General features: G+C 42.3%; 2 protein-coding genes across 2 annotated transcripts in view; one reads left to right on the top strand and one right to left on the bottom strand.

Moving 5' to 3' along the window:
- Nucleotides 1-5,966: 5,966 nt before the first annotated feature.
- Nucleotides 5,967-10,079, bottom strand: LOC124968209 (translation initiation factor IF-2-like). The gene is made up of 3 exons (XM_047530500.1): nucleotides 9,923-10,079; nucleotides 8,944-9,805; nucleotides 5,967-7,568 (listed from the first exon to the last, which is right to left on the bottom strand). Exons 1-2 carry the CDS (start codon nucleotides 10,077-10,079, stop codon nucleotides 9,102-9,104), a joined length of 861 nt encoding a protein of 286 aa, XP_047386456.1. The 3' UTR covers nucleotides 5,967-7,568; nucleotides 8,944-9,101.
- The window catches only part of Brd4 (bromodomain containing 4), an 85,095-nt gene continuing 76,092 nt past the window's right edge, over nucleotides 9,559-18,561 (top strand). The window contains exon 1 of the mRNA XM_047532430.1: nucleotides 9,559-9,810. The gene's annotated coding sequence lies outside the window, so the exon portion shown is untranslated. The remainder of the gene's footprint in view (nucleotides 9,811-18,561) is intronic.

The raw sequence follows: 18,561 nt of genomic DNA, 5'->3' as shown, positions 1-18,561 counted from the left end.
TTTGTCCAGTTCAAACAAGCTGGGTGTGGTGGCACATGCCCATAATCCCAGTGACTAAGGAGGCTGAGACAGGAGGATCCCAAGTTCAGAGCTAGCTAGCCTCAGCAACTTGCCAAGGCCCTAAGCAATTTTGTGAGACCCTGTCTCAAAAAACAGGCTGGGGATATGGCTCAGTGGTAAAAAGCCCCCGGATTCCATCCACAGCATCAAGGAAAAAAAAGGAAAGAGAGAAAAACAAAAACAGTTAACTAAGGGAAGAAGGAAGAATTTGCCTGCTGTTATTCATCAATCTCACTAATGTTGAAATATATTGTTAGTTTTCCATTGCTAACAATGTATTAAAAAATTTAGTTGTTTAAGATAACACACATTTATAATTTCTCAATATCTGTGGATGAGGACTCAAAGTGCAGCTTAGCTGGGCCCTTAGCTTGCAAAGTATTGGTCAAGGTTGGGTTTCATTTAAAGATTCAGTTGTGCTGGGCAGGGTGGTGCACACCTATAATTCCAGTTACTTAGGAGACCAAGGCAGGAGGATAGAAGTTTGAGCCCAGCATGGGCATCTTAGGAAAAACCCGTCTCAAAATAAAATTAAAAAGAGCCAGAGTTGTAGCTCAGTAGTACAGTACTTGCCTGACATAAGTGAGGCTCCGAATTTGATTCACGGTAGGAAGCGAGAGAGGGAGGAAGGAGAGAAAGGCCTGATTGTGCAAGGATCTTTTCCAGTTACTCATGGTCATTGGCAGAACTAAGCTCTCACAGCTACTAGATCAAAGACTTCAGCTCCTTGTTGGCTCTTGGCCAGAAACCATCCTCAGTTCCTTGGCATATGGGTCTCTTGTAAAGGGCAGTTTGTCAGAACATGCGAACTGCCTGGAGTGTTGGTGCACACCTGTAATCCCAGTGGCTCAGGAGGCTGAGGCAGGACAATTACTAGCTTGAGGCCAGCCTCAGCAATTTAGCAAGACCCTCAGCAACTTAGACCCTGTCTTCAAAATAAAAAATAAGAAGGCCTGGGGATGTAACTCAGTGGTAAATCCCCCTGGGTTCAATCCCCAAGATGCCCCCTCCCCCCAGAATGTGAAAGCTGAGGAAGCAGAGTCTAGCTGGATGTATGTCAAAGCTTTAGTAACTTAATGGCGCAAGTTGTTTTCTTTCACTCACTTTTGCCATACCCTTATTTTCCAGAAGCACGTCACATATAAGGGAAAGAGATTACACAAGGGCCTGACACTTGGAGGTAGGATTACTGGGATCCATTTGAAATTTACCTACCACACAATGTTTGTATAAATCTAGATTGATCAGTTCATTTTTCTGGAAAGATGAAAGGAACAAGACAAGATTTAAGCTTTCCCTCCTAATGCATACTTAAACCCACAGGGGGAGGATGTTATTCCTGTACATTTTTAGAACAGGCCTTCCCCTGGGCTCCTTGTTGAAATGTTATCAAACATCCTTCTCCACAATCAGCTGGTTTCAACTACAGTGAAAATCTGCCAAGGCAGGAACCCTTCGCTAGCTGGACACAGTGGCACACAGTTATGATCCCAGAGACTCAGCAGGCCAAGACCGTTGAATCCCACGTTCCAGGCCTGCCTTGGCAACTTGGTGAGATAGGTCTCAAAATAAAAAAATATAAAGGGCTGGGGGTGTAGCTCCGCGATAGAGTGCCCCGGGTTCAATATTCTCAGTACTACGAAACAAAAACTTTCTCCTTTCCTGCTCGGCAAATACCAAAGAATTACTTCAACACCCAAAGCAGTCTCACTTAACCCACTGTCACATATTCTGGCCTTGAACTTATGGGATCACCAGAGGCTCAAACCCCAAATTTTATTTATTTATTATGCTGGGGATGGAACCCACAACTTTGCTCACACTAGGTGAGTGCTACAACGCCAGCCTTTGTGCCCAAGATTTTAGTAGTACTTTTCACCTTGATTAGTTTCTATATTTTCAAATTGCCAGCCTTCAGCAGGAGCCTTAACCGAGGTGTCTTGCAAAGCTGCCCATTTCCTGGCCACACATTCAGAAGTTTATCCATTTCAATTGTATCATTAACTTTTTCTATTCACTTCTCCTGTACTTGTCCTCATAGACTGATTCATGCTTTGTTTTTCCCCTCCCTTAAAAAGTTTGAGCCAGGTATGGTGGTACACACCTATAATACCAGCAAGTGGGGACGGTGAGGCAAGAGAGTTGCAAGTTTGAGGCCAGTTTCTACAACTTAACTGAGACTCAGCAACTTATCAAGATCCTGTCTCAAAATAAAAAAGCAAGAAGGGATGGGGATATAACTCAGTGGTAGAGCACCTTGAGTTCAATCCCTAGTAAACCTCCCACCAAAACAATAAAGATTGAAAAAATACCTGAAAAATCAAACAAGAACACATGCATAAAGAGTAGGTATAGTATATGACTACAAACCTAATGCAGATTCAGAAATTTTTAAGTGTATGCTGCACAGAGATTTACTGTACAATATGGGGCTTATAGTTAACAATATTGCGGCCTACACTTAAAAATTTGTCACTGGAGGACTGGAGTTGCGGCTTAATGACAGAGCATCATATGCTTAGAGTGTATGAAGTTCCAGGTTCAATCCCCAAGACACCCCCGCCACAAAAAAAACTGGTTATGAGTGTAGATTTCACATTATGTGTTTTTTCCCAGTGTGTGTGTGTTGTGGGGTCTGGGCAGGGGGACAGAGGGAAAAAATCAGCAGGGCTATGCCAAGTCTTTGCCTTTTTTTTTTTTTTTTTTGGTACCAGGGATTGAAGCCAGGGGTGCCTAACTACTGAGTCAGAGACCCAGCCCTTTTTATCTTTCACTAAGTTGCTTAGGGTCTCACTAAGTTGCTAAGGCCAGTTTTGAATTTGTGATCCTCCTGCCTCAGCCTCCTGAGACACTGGATTACAGGTGTGCATCACCACACCTAGCTGAGTCTTCGATTTGGAAAACAAATTCATAAAAGAGAAATACAACATTGCTAAACCTCAAAAACCCACCATCTCCTCCCTGCCCTCATCCTTTCCTGATCATTCCCTCAGTGTTTGTTTTTAAAATTTATTCAGTCTATTTTTGTCTGCTTTTGACACATCCACAAAAATTAAACCATCATATATGCACATGCCCATTTCTTTGGCTTCCCCTTATGTTCATAAAAATCACTCATGTTGCCATACATGCCTGTGGTATGTTCAGTTGTATTACATTACTATTTATGCTACCATACATGGACATTTGGATTGATTTCTGTGTGAGCTTTTATGAACAGCACCATTCCAAACCTTTAAACTTCCTTAAGTGTGTCAGCAAGTTTCTATGAGATTAGAACTACTGGGTCATAGGGTTTACTGATCTTCAGCTTCATCAGATAGTCAGACTGTTAGATTCAAAGATGGTTGAACCAATTTAACATGCATGAGGTCCTGGGTTCAATACCCAGGATTGCAAAAACAAACCAAAAAACCGAAGATGGTTGAATCAAACATCCAGGTATTCCTTGTTTGACCTTCAGATTTATTCCTCCCAAGGACTTAATTTATATATATATATGTATATATATATATATACACATATACACACACATACATTTTTTATTTTATTATTAAATATTGAGACAGAGTCTCCCTGAGTGACTGAGTCTGGCCTTGAACTTGTGATCCTACTGCTCAGTCTCGCAAATCACTGGGCTTACTGGTGTGTGCACTGTGCCTGGCCTATTTTATATTTTTATTGTGGTGCTGGAATTGAATCCAGGGGCACTCTACCACTAAGCTACAGCTCCTGCTTTTTTTCATATTTTACTTTGAGACAGATTCTCATTAAGTTGCCCAGGCTGGTCTCAAACTTGTGCTCCTCCTGCCTCAGGGTTCCCAAATACCTGAGATTACAGGCATGTATCACTGCGTCCGATCTACCGACTTTTGTCTTATGTACAACCTCTGCATTTTATTTATATTTGCAACTTGGAAAAGTTTACTTGCCAGGCGTGGTGGTGCATGCCAATAAATTCCAGACTTGGGAGGCTGAAGCAAGAGGATCATGAGTTGGAGGCTAGCCTCAACAACTTAGGTGAAGCCCTAAGCAATTAAGCAAGACCCTGTCTCAAAATAAAAAATAAAAAGGGCTGTGGATGTGGGTACATGGCTTAGTGGTTAAGCACCCCAGAGTTCAATGTCCCATACTAAAAAAAAAAGAAAAGAAAACTTAAATTTACTAAGTAAAAACATAGCAAAATACAAATTAATGAAATAGTAGAGACTAAAATGATCCTCAGGGCCAATGTATACCTGTTTTGGCAGGTACAATTGTAATGCTGTACTCTGAAGCATACTTTTGTTCCTAGCTAGTTTGGGTCAAAACTTGGTAAGATTAGCTGACAGTCATACCTATAATCCCACCAAGTCAGAAAGCTGAGATAGGAGAATTGCAAATTCCAGGCCAGCCTGGACAATTTAGTGAGACACTGTGTCAAAATAACAAGTGGGGATATAGTTCAGTGGTGGAGTACCCCTGGGTTCAATTCCCAGTACCCCCTATAAAAAAAGAAAACCAAAACAGATTATAGAACTAAATATAAGAACTAAAACTATAACTCATAAAACATGGAGATAAATCTCATGACCTTTGACACAAAAAATATACAACAAAAACACTGAACTATGGGCTTAATCTATGGACTTTTGTTAATAACAACCTATTAATATTGTCTAATTGTGACAAATGTATCACACCAAGGTAAGTTAAGGAGGGAAATGGGGATGGAGGAGTGATGTAGGAACTCTGTACTTTCCACTCAAGTTTTTTTAAAAATAATTTTTTTTGTAGTTGTAGATGAACAGCATGTCTTTGTTTTTCTGTGAGGTGCTAAGGATCGAACAGTGTTTCACATGTGCTAGGCAAGCACTCTGGCGCTGAGCTATAGCCTCAGCCACCGCCACTCAAATTTTATATAAATTTAAAATGACTAAAAAAAGTCTATTGCTGGGTCTCATGGTGCATCCCTATAATCCTAACTACTCAGGGGACTAAGGCAGAAGGATCACAAGTGCAAGAAAAATGAAAAGGGCCGGGCTAGGATTGTAGCTCAGTGGTAGAGTAATTGCCTGGCATGTGTGAGGCACTGGGTTCGATCCTCAGCACCACATAAAAATAAATAAAATAAAGGTATTGTGTCCATCCATAAATAAAAATATTAATTAAAAAAAATAAAAAGCACTGAGGATATAGCTCAGTGGTAGAGCCTCTGCAAAGTCCTGGGTTTAATTCCAGCACCACAAAAAAAAAAAAAAAAAAAAAATCCACAAATTAAAGTTTCAGAGTATTTTCTATATGACAGTAAAGAAATATCTACGTGAAAGTCCAGAGCTGGGATCAGCAAATTACTGCACATGAGACAAATCTGGCCTCATTATTTTTTACATTTTTTAAAAATGTTAGAAAAATCAAAAAGACAATATTTCATGACACATGAAATTTAAGGTATTCTAAATTCTAGTGTTCATGAAGTTCAACTGGACCACAGCTACATCCATTCACTTACCTACTAAACCTAAGACACTATTCAGTTCTTTTCAGAAATTTTGTCAATCCCTGGGCTATCATTCCTCTCCTCCCCCCAACCCTTTGGTCCTGGGAATTGAATCAGGGATGCTGAGCTACATTCCCAGTCCTTCTCATTTATTTACTTATTTTTACTTCAAGACAAGGTCTTGCTAAATTGCTGAGGCTGGCCTCAAATTTGTGATCCTCCTGCCTCAGCCTCCTGAGTTGCTGAGATTATACTGTCCAGTAAAAATACGAAGTGAGGGTTAGGGGTATAGTCAGCAGGAGAGTGTGTGCTTAGCATGTGTGAGGGCCTGGGTTTAATTGCCAATACCAAAAAGAAAGAAAGAAAGAAAGAAATATAATGTAAGCCATATACATAATTTTATATTTTCCAATAGTCTTATTAAGGAAGTTAAAATTAAATATTTTATTTAACACAATAGATTAAAAATATTATTTCAATATATAATCAATATAAAAATTCATAATGAGATATTTTACATTTGTTTTTTCACACTGATGTTTGAAATACAGTATGTATTTTACACTTACAATAATTTTCAATCTGGGGCAGCCACATTTTAAGTGATCAAAAGTCACATGTGGCCAGTAACCATTGGATTACACAGCACAAGACTAAAAGTAAACATTATTAAGATCATAACTTTGGTTATTCTGTTGGGGTAGGGAAAGAGAGATGGGAAACTTAATTTTTCCTCTGTTCTCTTGTATTGTTCAGTTAAGCTGGTTTCATGTATTACTTTATTTAAAATGAGTAATAGATATTTAAAATCAATAAGAATTATTAATGTACTTCATGTTTCATTCCTTAATATTTTCATTAATTTCTTTAGGTTTTACTATTACAAATACAGTTCAAACAAGAGAAAGTAAAAAGAACTTATTCAAAATGTAAACCATTAGCCAAGTGCAGTGTGGTACAAACTTGTTGTAATCCCAGCAACTGGGGAGGCTGAGGCAGGAGGATGGCAAGTTTGAGGCCAGCCTCGCAACTTATTTGAGGCCTTAAGCAACTCAGCAAACCTTATCTCAAAATTTAAAAAAAGGGGATGAGAGGCCTGGAGATGTAGCTCAGTGGTTAAACGTCTTTGGGTTCAATACCAAGTACAATAAAAAAAAAGGAAGAAAAAAGAAAAGCAAACCATTAAGTAACAAGACCATTTTTATTAACCTCATTCAACCAGATAATCATTTTCTGAGTTAGACCTATATATGAAGAGTTAGGTTAAGCCCTGTGAAAGGAAAAAAAAAAAAGAGAGAGAAAGAAATTTTTCTCCTAAAATTGTTTTGGAGATAGTTTCTGGAACTGCCTTTATAGCTTTCACAGTTATTTTAGGTTAGATTTAATTTCTAGCAATAGGCAACAGTCATCTAGTTGGGTCTAGTCTTTCAAGTTAGACATATGGTTTTGTCTGTAATGAGTGGGACTATATAATAAAATAAAGATATTTTCCTTTTGTTCTGTTAATTGTCTTCTGTACCTCAACCTCACCCCAGGACTTACTGTTTCCTTGTTCCCTTCCTTCCTTCCTGTACTGGGGATTGAACCCAGGACCATTGTACTGAGTCATATCCCCAGTACTTTTTATTTTTTAGATAGGGTCTCAGTAAATTGCCTAGGCTGAGCTCAAATTTGTGCCAACACACCTGGCTTGTGTAATTTCTTTTCATAATAACTGGCCAATGTATCTCTCAATAGCATTCTATTTTCCTCTAAGTATTCATAAAAAAGGACAGATTTTATTATGTGACTTTCAAACTGGCAGCTCCCAATTCCAAAAATATGTTGCCTGTAATGATAATAAATTATATGGATAATGCAAGACAACTAAGGGAAAGGGAAACCTAAAATGGATACATTCTTGTTTCCTTAACAACAAACAAGTTGTCATATTGACACAGTCCTCTGTACATTCCTATTGTTTTTCTTCTGATCATCTTCCACAAATTGCAAAATTAGGAGCCAGAAGATATTCACAAGTTTCAATGTTCTGCAACAGAAAATTAGAAGGAAGCTTTGAGGAATGAATTACAATTAATACCTGTAGTTCTTGCAGTTAATCATTTATCCCATGATCTGTTAAAATAAAGAGTAAATTGAGTACAGTGGTGCATGCCTATAATCCCAGGTACTTGAAAGGCTGATGCAGGAGTCTGAGGTCGGCCTGGGCAATTTAGAGACCCTGTCTCAAAATAAAAATTGCTTCTTGGCCTTTTGACTAAGATCACGTGTAATATCTGATCAAAATAAAAAAGGGCTGGGGATTAGTGGTAGAGAATCTGTCTAGCATTTGAGAGGCCCTGGGTTTCAACCTCCATACCACGAAAATTAATCAGTAAGTAAATAAATAAATAAAAAGTGAAATTTAGTTTTTAGTTTGCTTATTAGGATTTATCAGTAATTTGTGATTGCCCTTTGTTATTCATGAGCAAACACCATAGTAGAAAAAATACACACACACATAATTTTAAAAAATTTGGTGGTACTGAGGATACAGCCCTAGCTCTTTTTATTTTTTATTTTGAGACAGGGTCTCACTAAATTTCCCAGGCTGGCAGCAACCCTGCAATCCTCCTGTCTCAGTTTATGCAGGGGCTAGGATTACAGGCATGTGTCACCATGCCCAGCTAAAAACAATTCATTTTAATGGTATCCAGTCATGTCAATATATTCTAAAATAAGACACCATGAGGAAAATTTTTACTACCTAGAATCTTTATTTTATTTAACAAAATTTTTTTTGACCTGGGAATTGAACCCAGGGGTGCTTTACTGAGCCACATTCCCTGCCCTTTCCTTAATGTTTGAGACAGGATCCCACTAAGTTGCTTAGGTTTTAGCTAAATGGCCCAGACTGGCCTTTTCATCCTCCTGCTGCAGCCTCCCCAGTTGCTCGGGTTATATATTGCTGGGATTAACGGGGTGCACCATCACCATGCCCTGCTAGAATTTTTTTTTTTCTTTTTTCTTTTTTTTTTGCTAGAATTTTTACTTTGCTTTCTTTTCTTTCATTCTCTCTCTCTTGTTTGGTGGTGTTGGGGGTTATGCTTGCTGGGCAAGCATTCTACTACAGAGTTACAATCGTGTCTATTATTAAAAGACGGGACTAAAAGTGTTGAGAGTGAAGATAAAGGCAAAAGGGAGAGGCGGTGGTTATGTTTCCAGGTTTGAAAAGTTTCACAGAATCGTTACATTAAGTTGCAAGAAACCTAACCCTAACCTCCTTTGACGGATCACAAATAAACCCAGTGTTTAAGACCTTCTGTGCTCCAGGTCGATGTTTTCTTTGCAAGCCCCAGAAGGGGTGTGTGACTGTCCGGAGTCACACATCTAGACTAAGCACATACTAGAAGGAGCTGACTTACGGGCTGAGTCTCAAGGATGCGAAGGTGCCCGGGCTCGGAGACCAGCGCTTTCCGATCTTTAGATCCTAGAGGCCAGCCAAGAAAGGTGGCGCCAAGCCTTGCGACAGCCTCCTCTTACCTCCTTTCCTTCTCTTCACCTCAGCCCCAGCGCCCCCATCTTAGCTCTCGCCTTCGCTTCCAGGCACCGCCGACTTCAGCGCTCGGCTTCCACTGAGGCGGCCTCCCGCGGACAGGAGTCTCTTCTCGGCCCCGTCCATCAGTCTTCGGGATCGCTGCGCACGTCCTCCCTCGGAGGATCTATCATCGATGCCCTCCTTCAAATGTTGGACGTCGGTCTCAACCTTCAGATCTTTTCCCAGGCGCAGCCTCCGGTCTGTGGGTCTCCCCTCGGTCTGCGGGATCCCCGCTCTCGGTCTGAGATCGCCCTCATTAGATCTTCCCGGTCCCCTCTCTCGGTCTGCCAGATTACTCCAAGCGGCGCGCCAGCCCCCAGCACTCTCCTCACCTCCAGAGCTACCTCTGCGCAGCTTGCTCGCTCCGGGAGCCGGGACAGAGCGCGCACGCAGGGCGGCGGCGACAGCACGTGGTCGCGCGCGCAACGTGCGCGGTGACGTCAGTGCGCTGGCGGCGGCGGCGGCGGCGGCGGCAGGGCTGTTTGTTCTGCTCTCCGCAGCCGAGGAGCCGAAGCAGTGGCGGCGGCGGCTGCGGCGGCGGCAGCTGCCGGCGGTGCCTGCGGGCGAGCTGGGCCTGTGAGTGCGACGGAGCGGCGGGCGCGGCGGGCGGGCCCCGGCGCCGCGCAGGCAGTCCCGGAGAGGGGGCGGCGGCAGCGGGCGGCCGGCGGGGGCGGCGTGCGGCCTAGCGTCTCAGGTAAGGACCGGTGTCCTTCGGGGCGACGGGCGGCGCAGGGCGGGCAGTGGGGGTCCGCCGCGCGTCCCGCGTAACCTGCATTGCGTAATGGGGCCGGTGCGCCACCACCTACGCCATCGGCGCGGCGCGGGGGCGGGGAGGCCGGGGCTACGCGGGCTTGGGCCTGCGGGCCTCCGGCTCCGCTCTCGCCGGGCCGGGTCCGCTGCACCCTTGGTGTCGGGGTGGTCGGGTGACTTGCCGGCGTCCCACCTTTGGCGCCGTGGTCCCATGCTCAGGTCGACCGGCGGGGCAGGGTTGCAGGCGAGGGGCGCGGGCGCCGCGGCGGGGCGGGCGGCCGGGGGCGGGCGGGGGGCGGGCCGAGGCGCCCGGCACTTCCTGCCGCCGCCATTTTGTCAAGTGAGGAGGAGGAGGAGGAGGAGGAGGAGGAGGAGGAGGAGGAGGAGGAGGAGGAAGCGGCCGCCGCGGGGTCCGCGGCGCTCCGGGCCGGGGTAAGTCCAGGCCCGGCGTGGTGGCCGCGGGCGCCTCTGTGCCGGGCTGAGGTCGTGCGGATCCGTCAGGGCCTTGGCGCTCACGTGGGTTTTGCCTGGCGCGCTCTTCTTCCGGCACCTGGATTCTTCTGTCCGGGCTGGGGCAGCTCGCCCCCGCCCCATATTCTTACCTTCTGAGACGCCTCCCGTGGCCCTGTGGAGAACCAGGCAGGTTGCCTCCGGAGGGAGGAGGCTGCGGTCTCACGCCTGTCCGAAGACAACCCCCAGGGAACAGGAGAGGTGACTTGGGCGAGCCGGGCTCTCCTGACCCACCCACTCCCAGCTTGGCAGCCCCTCGCTGGGCGCTTTGTTTTGCTGGGTCGGACTCGCTGGCGTCCTTGCCATGGCCTCTTATTTAAGGTGTTGTGTGTGTGCGTGTTCTGGTTTGGGGTGGGAATGTGGGGGAGTTGTGATTCAGCGAAATAAAATGATCCACCCTACACGCACACACACACGGAAATAGCACAACTTCACTCTCCTGTGATGCCCCCAAGGCTCGGCCTTGGATGGAGATGGGAAATCCCACTTTGGGTGTAGTGGACGGTGTAAATACTTCTGTTCAGGCCCGTGGATGAGTCATGTGCTTCTGCTGAGTGGCTGACCTCCCTTTTACTGAAGAAAACGCTTTGTTTTTTGAATTGTTGTTTTAATCTACTTGTTTACGTTTTGTGCAACCGGGCGAGGTTTATCCTCTCGGTTCGTGGGATCATTTTTGTGTGTGTGTATTGGTTATAAGTGACCTCTTGTACTCTGTGCCTGCTGAGAATCGAAATGTCTTTTGAGAGGGCTCTACTAATCCCTAGTTACCAAAAAAACCAAGCTGCAGTGTATCTCTAAACCAGTGACTCTTTGGTGCTGTAATAATGGTTGGGAGATTTTTATGAATGGAGCTGTTAGGTTTCCGAAATTGTTTGTTCTTCGAATTTGTAGATCTTTGAAGTTGTAAAGAAAGTGATATTCAGAAGAATTTATGAATGTGTTTCCAGTTTCAAGGAGATCCTGTATGCCACAGTCTGTTTTATGACATTGACAATAATTTGATAAAACATTCCTTTCGGTTTAATTTGGATAGGGGTCTTTTCCCACCAAGAAATTGCAGATAGCCCACTGCTTCCCCCAAAAAACTTTGGAGAAGGATAAACCTCTCAGATGATTTCCATTGATCAAATTGAGATGGAAAAACCTAATCTGGAGCTACACGCATTGCTACTCTGTTATCCACCATCCTTGCATAGGCCTGGAAAACATCTAAAGGCTCAGGCTGGAGTAAAGTTGTCTCTAAACCTCTTAAGATGGTTTTAGTTGGGTTTCCACTGAAAATGGAAGATTCCACTTCCTTGTATCTTGACAGCATTCCATACATGCAGATTGCTGAAGATTAAAGGAATTTTGCATACAGATAAATTAGAACCGTGAGAGTGGCTAAGGATTGTTTGGATGTTCTGGGTTATCTATATTCCTAGCTTGGAGGACAGGGAGGCTGGAAAAAAAAGAAGAAAGAAAACTTAGCTAGAGCAGGCCTCTTAGTAAAATTTCCACTAAATTATTGAATTGTTTAAAGGAATTTAGACTTTGTTTCCAAAAGTTACCTTTTTGAGCCAGTTTTTGTGATCTTTGTACTAAATTGTTCTTTCGGAGGTGGGGGAGAATGCAATATTTTCACATTACACAATTCAAGTTATTGAATTACTTGAGATCCATAGATTTTGGAGAGATTTGACGTTTGTTTTTTAAGTAAAAACTGTTCGATGCCTCAGCAATTTGAATCCTCTACTGTTTAAATGAACTTCCTACAACCCACAGTCATGGTCTGAAGATTGTGAGGATGTCAGTTATTTTGAGTTCTAATTTTGAATAATCTTGTAAAGTAGACCATGTTGGTCTTATAAAAGGAAAGAAAAGCTTGTCATTGGAAACTGCTACTAATGTTTCATAAATCTTTGTGATTTTTAGTGTTTAGAAAAGACTGGTAGTTTGAATGTGAATTGTGGGGAATTCCTTATTGATGCTAGCATATAAGACATGTTTGTAAAAACAGTTTCCTTAAGCTACTTTTTAAAAAAATGTAAGTTCTGGGCTGGGGTTATAGTTCAAGTGGTAGCTCACTCGCCTAGAATATGTGAGGTCCTGGGTTTGATCCTCAGCACCCCATAATAATAAAGGTATTGTGTCCACCTACAGCTAAAAAATGTAAAAAAGAGAAATATAAGTTTCATGAAGGCAGGGTTTTTTGACTTTGTCATTCTTTCTGTTAGAAATAACTGAGCAAGAATTTGGCATGTCCATATTACAAAATGCAAATAATTCTTTAAAAATATTGTTAGTGGGCATAATTGTTCAATAGCAACTACAAGGAATGTGAACTTTAAGATAACATTGAGGTCTCTAGGGATTTCCGTAGACTTAATGTGAGCAGCATGGCATGCAAATTTATTTATTTTGTGGTGGGAGCACACCCAGGGCCTCACACATTCTAGGCAAGCCCTCAACTACAGAGCTACATCTACAGCCCCCCATTTAGCAGTTTGAAAAGTGATGAGTGAGTTTAGGTTGTATTCAACCCAGACATAATGAACATGTATGGGTAACATTTCTTAATGTGAATCTCATGTTGTCAGTAAAAACATAATCACGTTAAAACACACACACAGTGAGCATATTCTTTTTAATATTGTGATTTCATGGGTATACAATCAGCTCATCTATATAATTACTAGATTCTTACTATGTGGAAGACAAAGATAATTTTGTACAATAACATTGTTTTGATAATATAATTTTTTAAGTGTTCATTCCCCAAATGTTTATTGGATATCAATCATATATAATTTGAGGATGACACTGTTGAAAAAAAAATCCTGTCAGACATCTTTTTGTGTTTTTCATTCTTTTTTGTTTGTTTTTCTTTCTTTTTGTGGATACCGAGTGTTGAATCCAGGGGCACTTTACCACAGAGCTACATTAGGGGTACATTATTGCTCCCCCCATCCCCCCCCCCCACACACACACAGGGTCTCACCTAAGTTGTTGAATCTGCTAAATTGTGTCGGCTGGCCTCAAACATTCAGTCTTCTTGCCTCAGCCCCTGGAAGGGGCGTGGATTATGGGCAGGGATTACAGACTTTGCCATAGCGCCTGGCTTCTTTCTATGTTTTTAATAACAATTTTGAGATACTTTTCACATATGACAAAATAGTCAGTATTTAGCATATTCACAGAATTGAGCATCCATCATTATAATCAATTTTAAGGTATTTCCATCTCCCCTAAAAGAAACCCTATATCTGTGTAGCAGTCACTCCCCCTCTACCTTGGAAACCACTAATCTGTACTGTTTTTAGATTGACCTTTTTTAGGTATTTTTGTAATCATGTATAACATTTTGTGTCTTTCTTTCACCCAGGATGTTATCAGAAGGTTCAAGGTTTGTAGTGTGAATCAGTACTACCTTTGTTTTTAATGGCTGAATGATGTTCCATTATGTAGATATACCATATTTTATTTGTATCTAATAATCAGTGGTGGTATTTGGGTTGTTTCCACTTTTTGTTGTGAATAGTGCTGCTATAAATGTTTATATTCAATTGTTTGTGTGACATGTATGAATTTTCCTGGAGCAGCTATCTAGGAATGGAATTGGCTAGATCGCATAGTAATTGTAATTGCTGAGCCTTTTTAAGGATGGATGCAGAGTGATTTTTTTAAGCTCATTTACTTTCTAGAGTTTTTAGTAGAAGTGTCAAAAGAAAAGCTTTATGGAATGCAGTGTAACCATTTAAATGAATGAGGAAATGGAAGTGCCAGGTCAGCATGTTGACATGTTGTACTGTGCTCTGCATGGTTTGATCCTTATTTGATTTTTAACTTGCCTGTGCTTACAGAACAATTTGAAATGCTGGTATATAAAAACATTTTGGAAGATGTACCCCAGTCTTAACCAACTACTGTTACTGAAAGGTTGATTTTAATATTTTAAAAAAACCTTCATTTTATTTTTTCAGTCTAAACAGGCCTCCAGCCTTCTTAAAACCACAGCCGTGTGTACAAGCATAAGTCATAGGATGTATTCCATTCTGAAGAAAAGATGATTTCAGTGTTAGGGTTAGGGAAAAGGGACAGTTTGTTCCATTCTTTCTTTTTGGACGTGCTGAGATGGAGCCCTGGGCCTCACCCATGCTAGGCAAGCACTTTACCACACTCCTGAGCTACATTCCCAGCCGCCCATGCCCCCCCCCCCCTCAGTGGGGGAACACAGTCTTGCTAAATTGTACAGGCTGGCCTCTAACTTTGGATCCTCCTGCCACAGCATCCACAGTAGCTGGGATTACAGGTGTGTGAGTGAGTGAAGCTTTTAGCATTTTTTCTCTATAAATGATAGTTGTTTAAAAATAAAATGTGTTCTGGGGGATTCTGAGAGACAAAAGCATTTTGGCACATGATCTCTGTTCTTTCTCCTCTCTTGCCTGGAGTTGGACTTTGTTTCCTCAAATCAAGTCTCTTGACCCTGGGATAGCAGCCCAGTGTTATTTGAATGTGCTAGGGAGGGTGACTGTAGAGGACTGGAGCAGCTTTCTGGGCACCCAGTCCAGTCTCACTTTTGCTGTCCTGTCCCAGAGACTCTTGAAACCACCTTTCTGGCACAAACCCAGTTTGATTCCTGGCCCTGTTGCCTCCTATGCAATCTTTAGTCCCTAATTCAACCTCCCCTGAGCTTCATTTGCCTACCTTTCAGATGAGGGTAAAATGAGGAACTCAGAGGGCACACAGCACAAATCTTGGCACCAGTGCAGTGCCCTCTCAAGGTTAGCTATCTGCTCTCATTGCCCAGGGTGAAGAATAGAAGTGGGTCTGGACTCAGTGCATGCCCGTTAATACCAGCAAACTCAGGAGACTGAGGTAGGAGGATCACAAGTTTGAGGCCAGCCTCAACTATTCAGCAAAGCAATAAGCAACTTTGTGAGACCTATCTCAAAATTAAAAAATTAAAAGGGTTGGGAATGTGACTTAGCACCCTTGGGTTCAGTCCCCAATACAAATCAATCAATCAATCAATCAGTAGAAGCAGGAAGAAGACACAAGGGATGAGAGTAGAGCCATTGACAGTTGAGAATGTGTACCAGTTGATGCAGGGGTTGGTTTCCAGCCATGTCAGTAGGTAACACCAGAATCCTCCAGTGCCTTGCAGGGATACTGTGTCATCTTCTAAGGAAGTTGTGAGTGGAGATCAGTGGAGGAGGGGATTTGAAAGGGGATTGCCTTTGTTTTATCTGATAATGAAATAAAGAATGGTGATAATGGGCTTATGAAAATGAAGCAACTCTGGGGGCTTCCACCCTGGGATGCATCCTGCAGAGTTTAGAAAAATGATCCAGCAGGGGAAGGTTATCCACTGCATCTGCTGGCTTAAAATGTAACTTATCCCCTTTATGAAAACCTAGTTATCTGAACAAAGTTGTTGGACAAGAACCAGAGGTGCTGGTGGACTGAAGCTTTTTCAGTGATAGTCACAACATCTCTCCATTCCTTCCTCACCTCCCTTGGCCTTGATTTAAATTGTATTGGCATCTAGGCTTTGTAAAAGTATTGTGGTCCTCAGGATGGTATGTGCCACCAGTCATAATCTCCTGAGAAGGGTTTCGTTTTTTGAACCAGGCAGCTAGATGGGCCAGGGGAGTGGAGTTCTTGACTGAGAGACTGGGGGTCTACTTCTGGACTTTGGGTCTTTTGACCAGAAAAACTAGTTGATGCCAGTCACTATTACTAAGGCTATAGGGATCCAGTTCCTTAAGGGATACCTTTTGTTTTTGTGAAATATCATTAGAAGCATGTATTTCTTTCAGACCTTGGTCAGATAATCTGAGCATTAACTTAAGAGAATTTGAATAGATTTCCCATGTGTTCTGTTTGATGTATGATATAAATAAAGACCTTATTTTAAGTTTGTCCTAGGTATGGGCTCTTCTGTGATATTTTCTTTGATGTGTGTTGACCTGTTGACCCAGTGTAGAAAGACTGTGGGACCTCATGCTGAGGCAAGTAGGGTTCGTTAGGCTTGGGTGGAACTGTGTATGGAAGGAAGAACTGTGGAATCCCCTGTCAGAGTTCAGACCAGTCCCACCCCTTTGTCCTTGACCTCCAGCAAGTTACATAATCTCATAAGCCTCAGTTCTGTCCTTTGTAAAATTAGGTCAGTATTCCTCAGCATTGATGGTGAACAAAGGTGGCACCATGTGGGTACTTGAGCAGCACATCTTACTGTAATACTGAGATTCCTTGGGGTAGAAAAGGGGGAGACCAAGAATCTTTCCTTGCCTGAAGAACTATGAGAACAGTTGTTCAGGCCCTTCCTATTTTGCATTTGCCACACACTTTGTCTTGATTTCTGCTCAAGGCTGAAATTCATTTTTTTTTCTAGACCCCCGCCCTCCTTTGGCAGTATCAGGAGTTGAAAACTCAGGCATCGTATCACTGAGCCACATCCCCAACCCCTTTTTATTGTTACTATTGTTGTTTTGTATTTTTGTTTCTAGCTGCTGTTTAGTGAAGAGACACTGGCACACTGCGGAGTCAGTGCCAGGGGAGAGGTGTTGGGCTTGGTATTATGCAATTTGGAGAAACTCCCAATTAGTAATTCCCCTGTCCTTGTGTAGGGCTGATATCCCTAGTTGTCCTGCTTCAGGCAGTGACACATACATGCCTGTGTGCAGATTGACCTATTAGGTTATGTTGTTTGTGTAAAAGAATAAGAAGATGGTGTGTTTAATTTGGGCACTTTACATTTGAAACATTTTCTATGCAGTTTGAGGAACACATATTGTGGGAGTGGTTCATTATTTTGAAGGTTTATATGAGCTAGAATATGGAACCTTTCAGTACAGCCCAGCAGTGTGGGCAGCCATACTTCAACTGGGGCAGACCCCACCTGCTGTGTAGCCTTGGATGGACTATTCACCCATCTTCCCTTTTTTTATTAGTGTTTTTACTGGGGATTGAATCCAGGGTGCTCTACCACTGAGCTACATTCCCAGTTCTTTTTTATTTTGAAACAGTCTCCTTCAATTAGAGGCTGGCTTCAAACTCAGAATTCTGCTTTAACCTCCTGAGTAGCTGGGATTATAAGGCATGCACCATGGTGCCTGGCTCCAAGTCTGTGGGTGTTTTTTTTTTTTTTTTTTTTTTTTTTTGCGGTGCTGAGGATTGAACCCAGGGCTTTGTGCTTGTGAGGCAGGCACTCTACCAACTGAGCTATATCCCCAGCCCTTTTTTTTTTTTTTTTAAAGTGTATTAAATAGATGTGAGTTCCAGAGAACTTGGACTGGAATCTGGGTTTTTGGTTTTTTTGTTTTATTTATTTATTTATTTATTTATTTATTTATTTATTTATTTATAGTAGTAGATGGACAGAATGCCTTTATTTATTTGTATGTGGTGCTAAGGATTGAACCCAGTGTCTCACGTGCTAGGCAAGCGCTCTGCCACTGAATTCCAGCTCCAGCCCTGAAATCTGGGTTTTAAGGAAAAGTAATTCTTTGTATCTGGGTTATTCAAATCAGGTAATACAGTGAATTTAGTGGGTTGCAATCTCTGTTTAGGGGAAAATCGAAATGTCAGAGAGTGTTACTCATTTCAAGTTTTAATTCACAAAACCTTTGCTCTTACATGTTGTGTACATGATTAAATGTGTTTCTTACTGTGGGTCATGTTGGGAATGTAAATAACATTCTTTTTTGTTGTTACTTTGTGGTAATTGTGAGTACCTTGGGTTTTATTTTGTTTTGTTTTTAAGCCCTTTATATACCATTTCATCAGTGGTTATCCTTATTATGCTTTCTAGTAGCTGGTGAAATGCATGTCTTTATTTTTTCTTCCTTGTACCCACTGATTTCTAGAACCTTTGTTGGAGATGGGGAGAGACTTGAGGAAGTATGTGGTGGTGAAGGTCTAGTTAGTATTTTGAAACAAGAAGTATATAAACAATATTTTGTACATGCTTGTGGTTGTTGTGTTGTAACGTACTTGTTCTTTATTTTAAGATAATGTCCTCCCACCCTGTTTATTAAGATGACTGTTCTGTTAGAAAATTGTTGACTGATGTGACAAGGAAGTCTGAAGTCAGTCTCAGACACAGCTGAATCCAGGGGTTCAGAATGATGATTTCAGAATTTGTTCTCTCTTTAATATGGTGACTTAAGGTTAAGAGTGCCCTCCCAGTAGCACACTCTTA

Source organism: Sciurus carolinensis, chromosome 17 (assembly GCF_902686445.1).
Source record: "Sciurus carolinensis chromosome 17, mSciCar1.2, whole genome shotgun sequence".
Lineage (NCBI taxonomy): Eukaryota > Metazoa > Chordata > Mammalia > Rodentia > Sciuridae > Sciurus > Sciurus carolinensis.
Note: the sequence above shows the minus strand (reverse complement) of the source record. Positions and strands in the feature narration are given on the sequence as shown.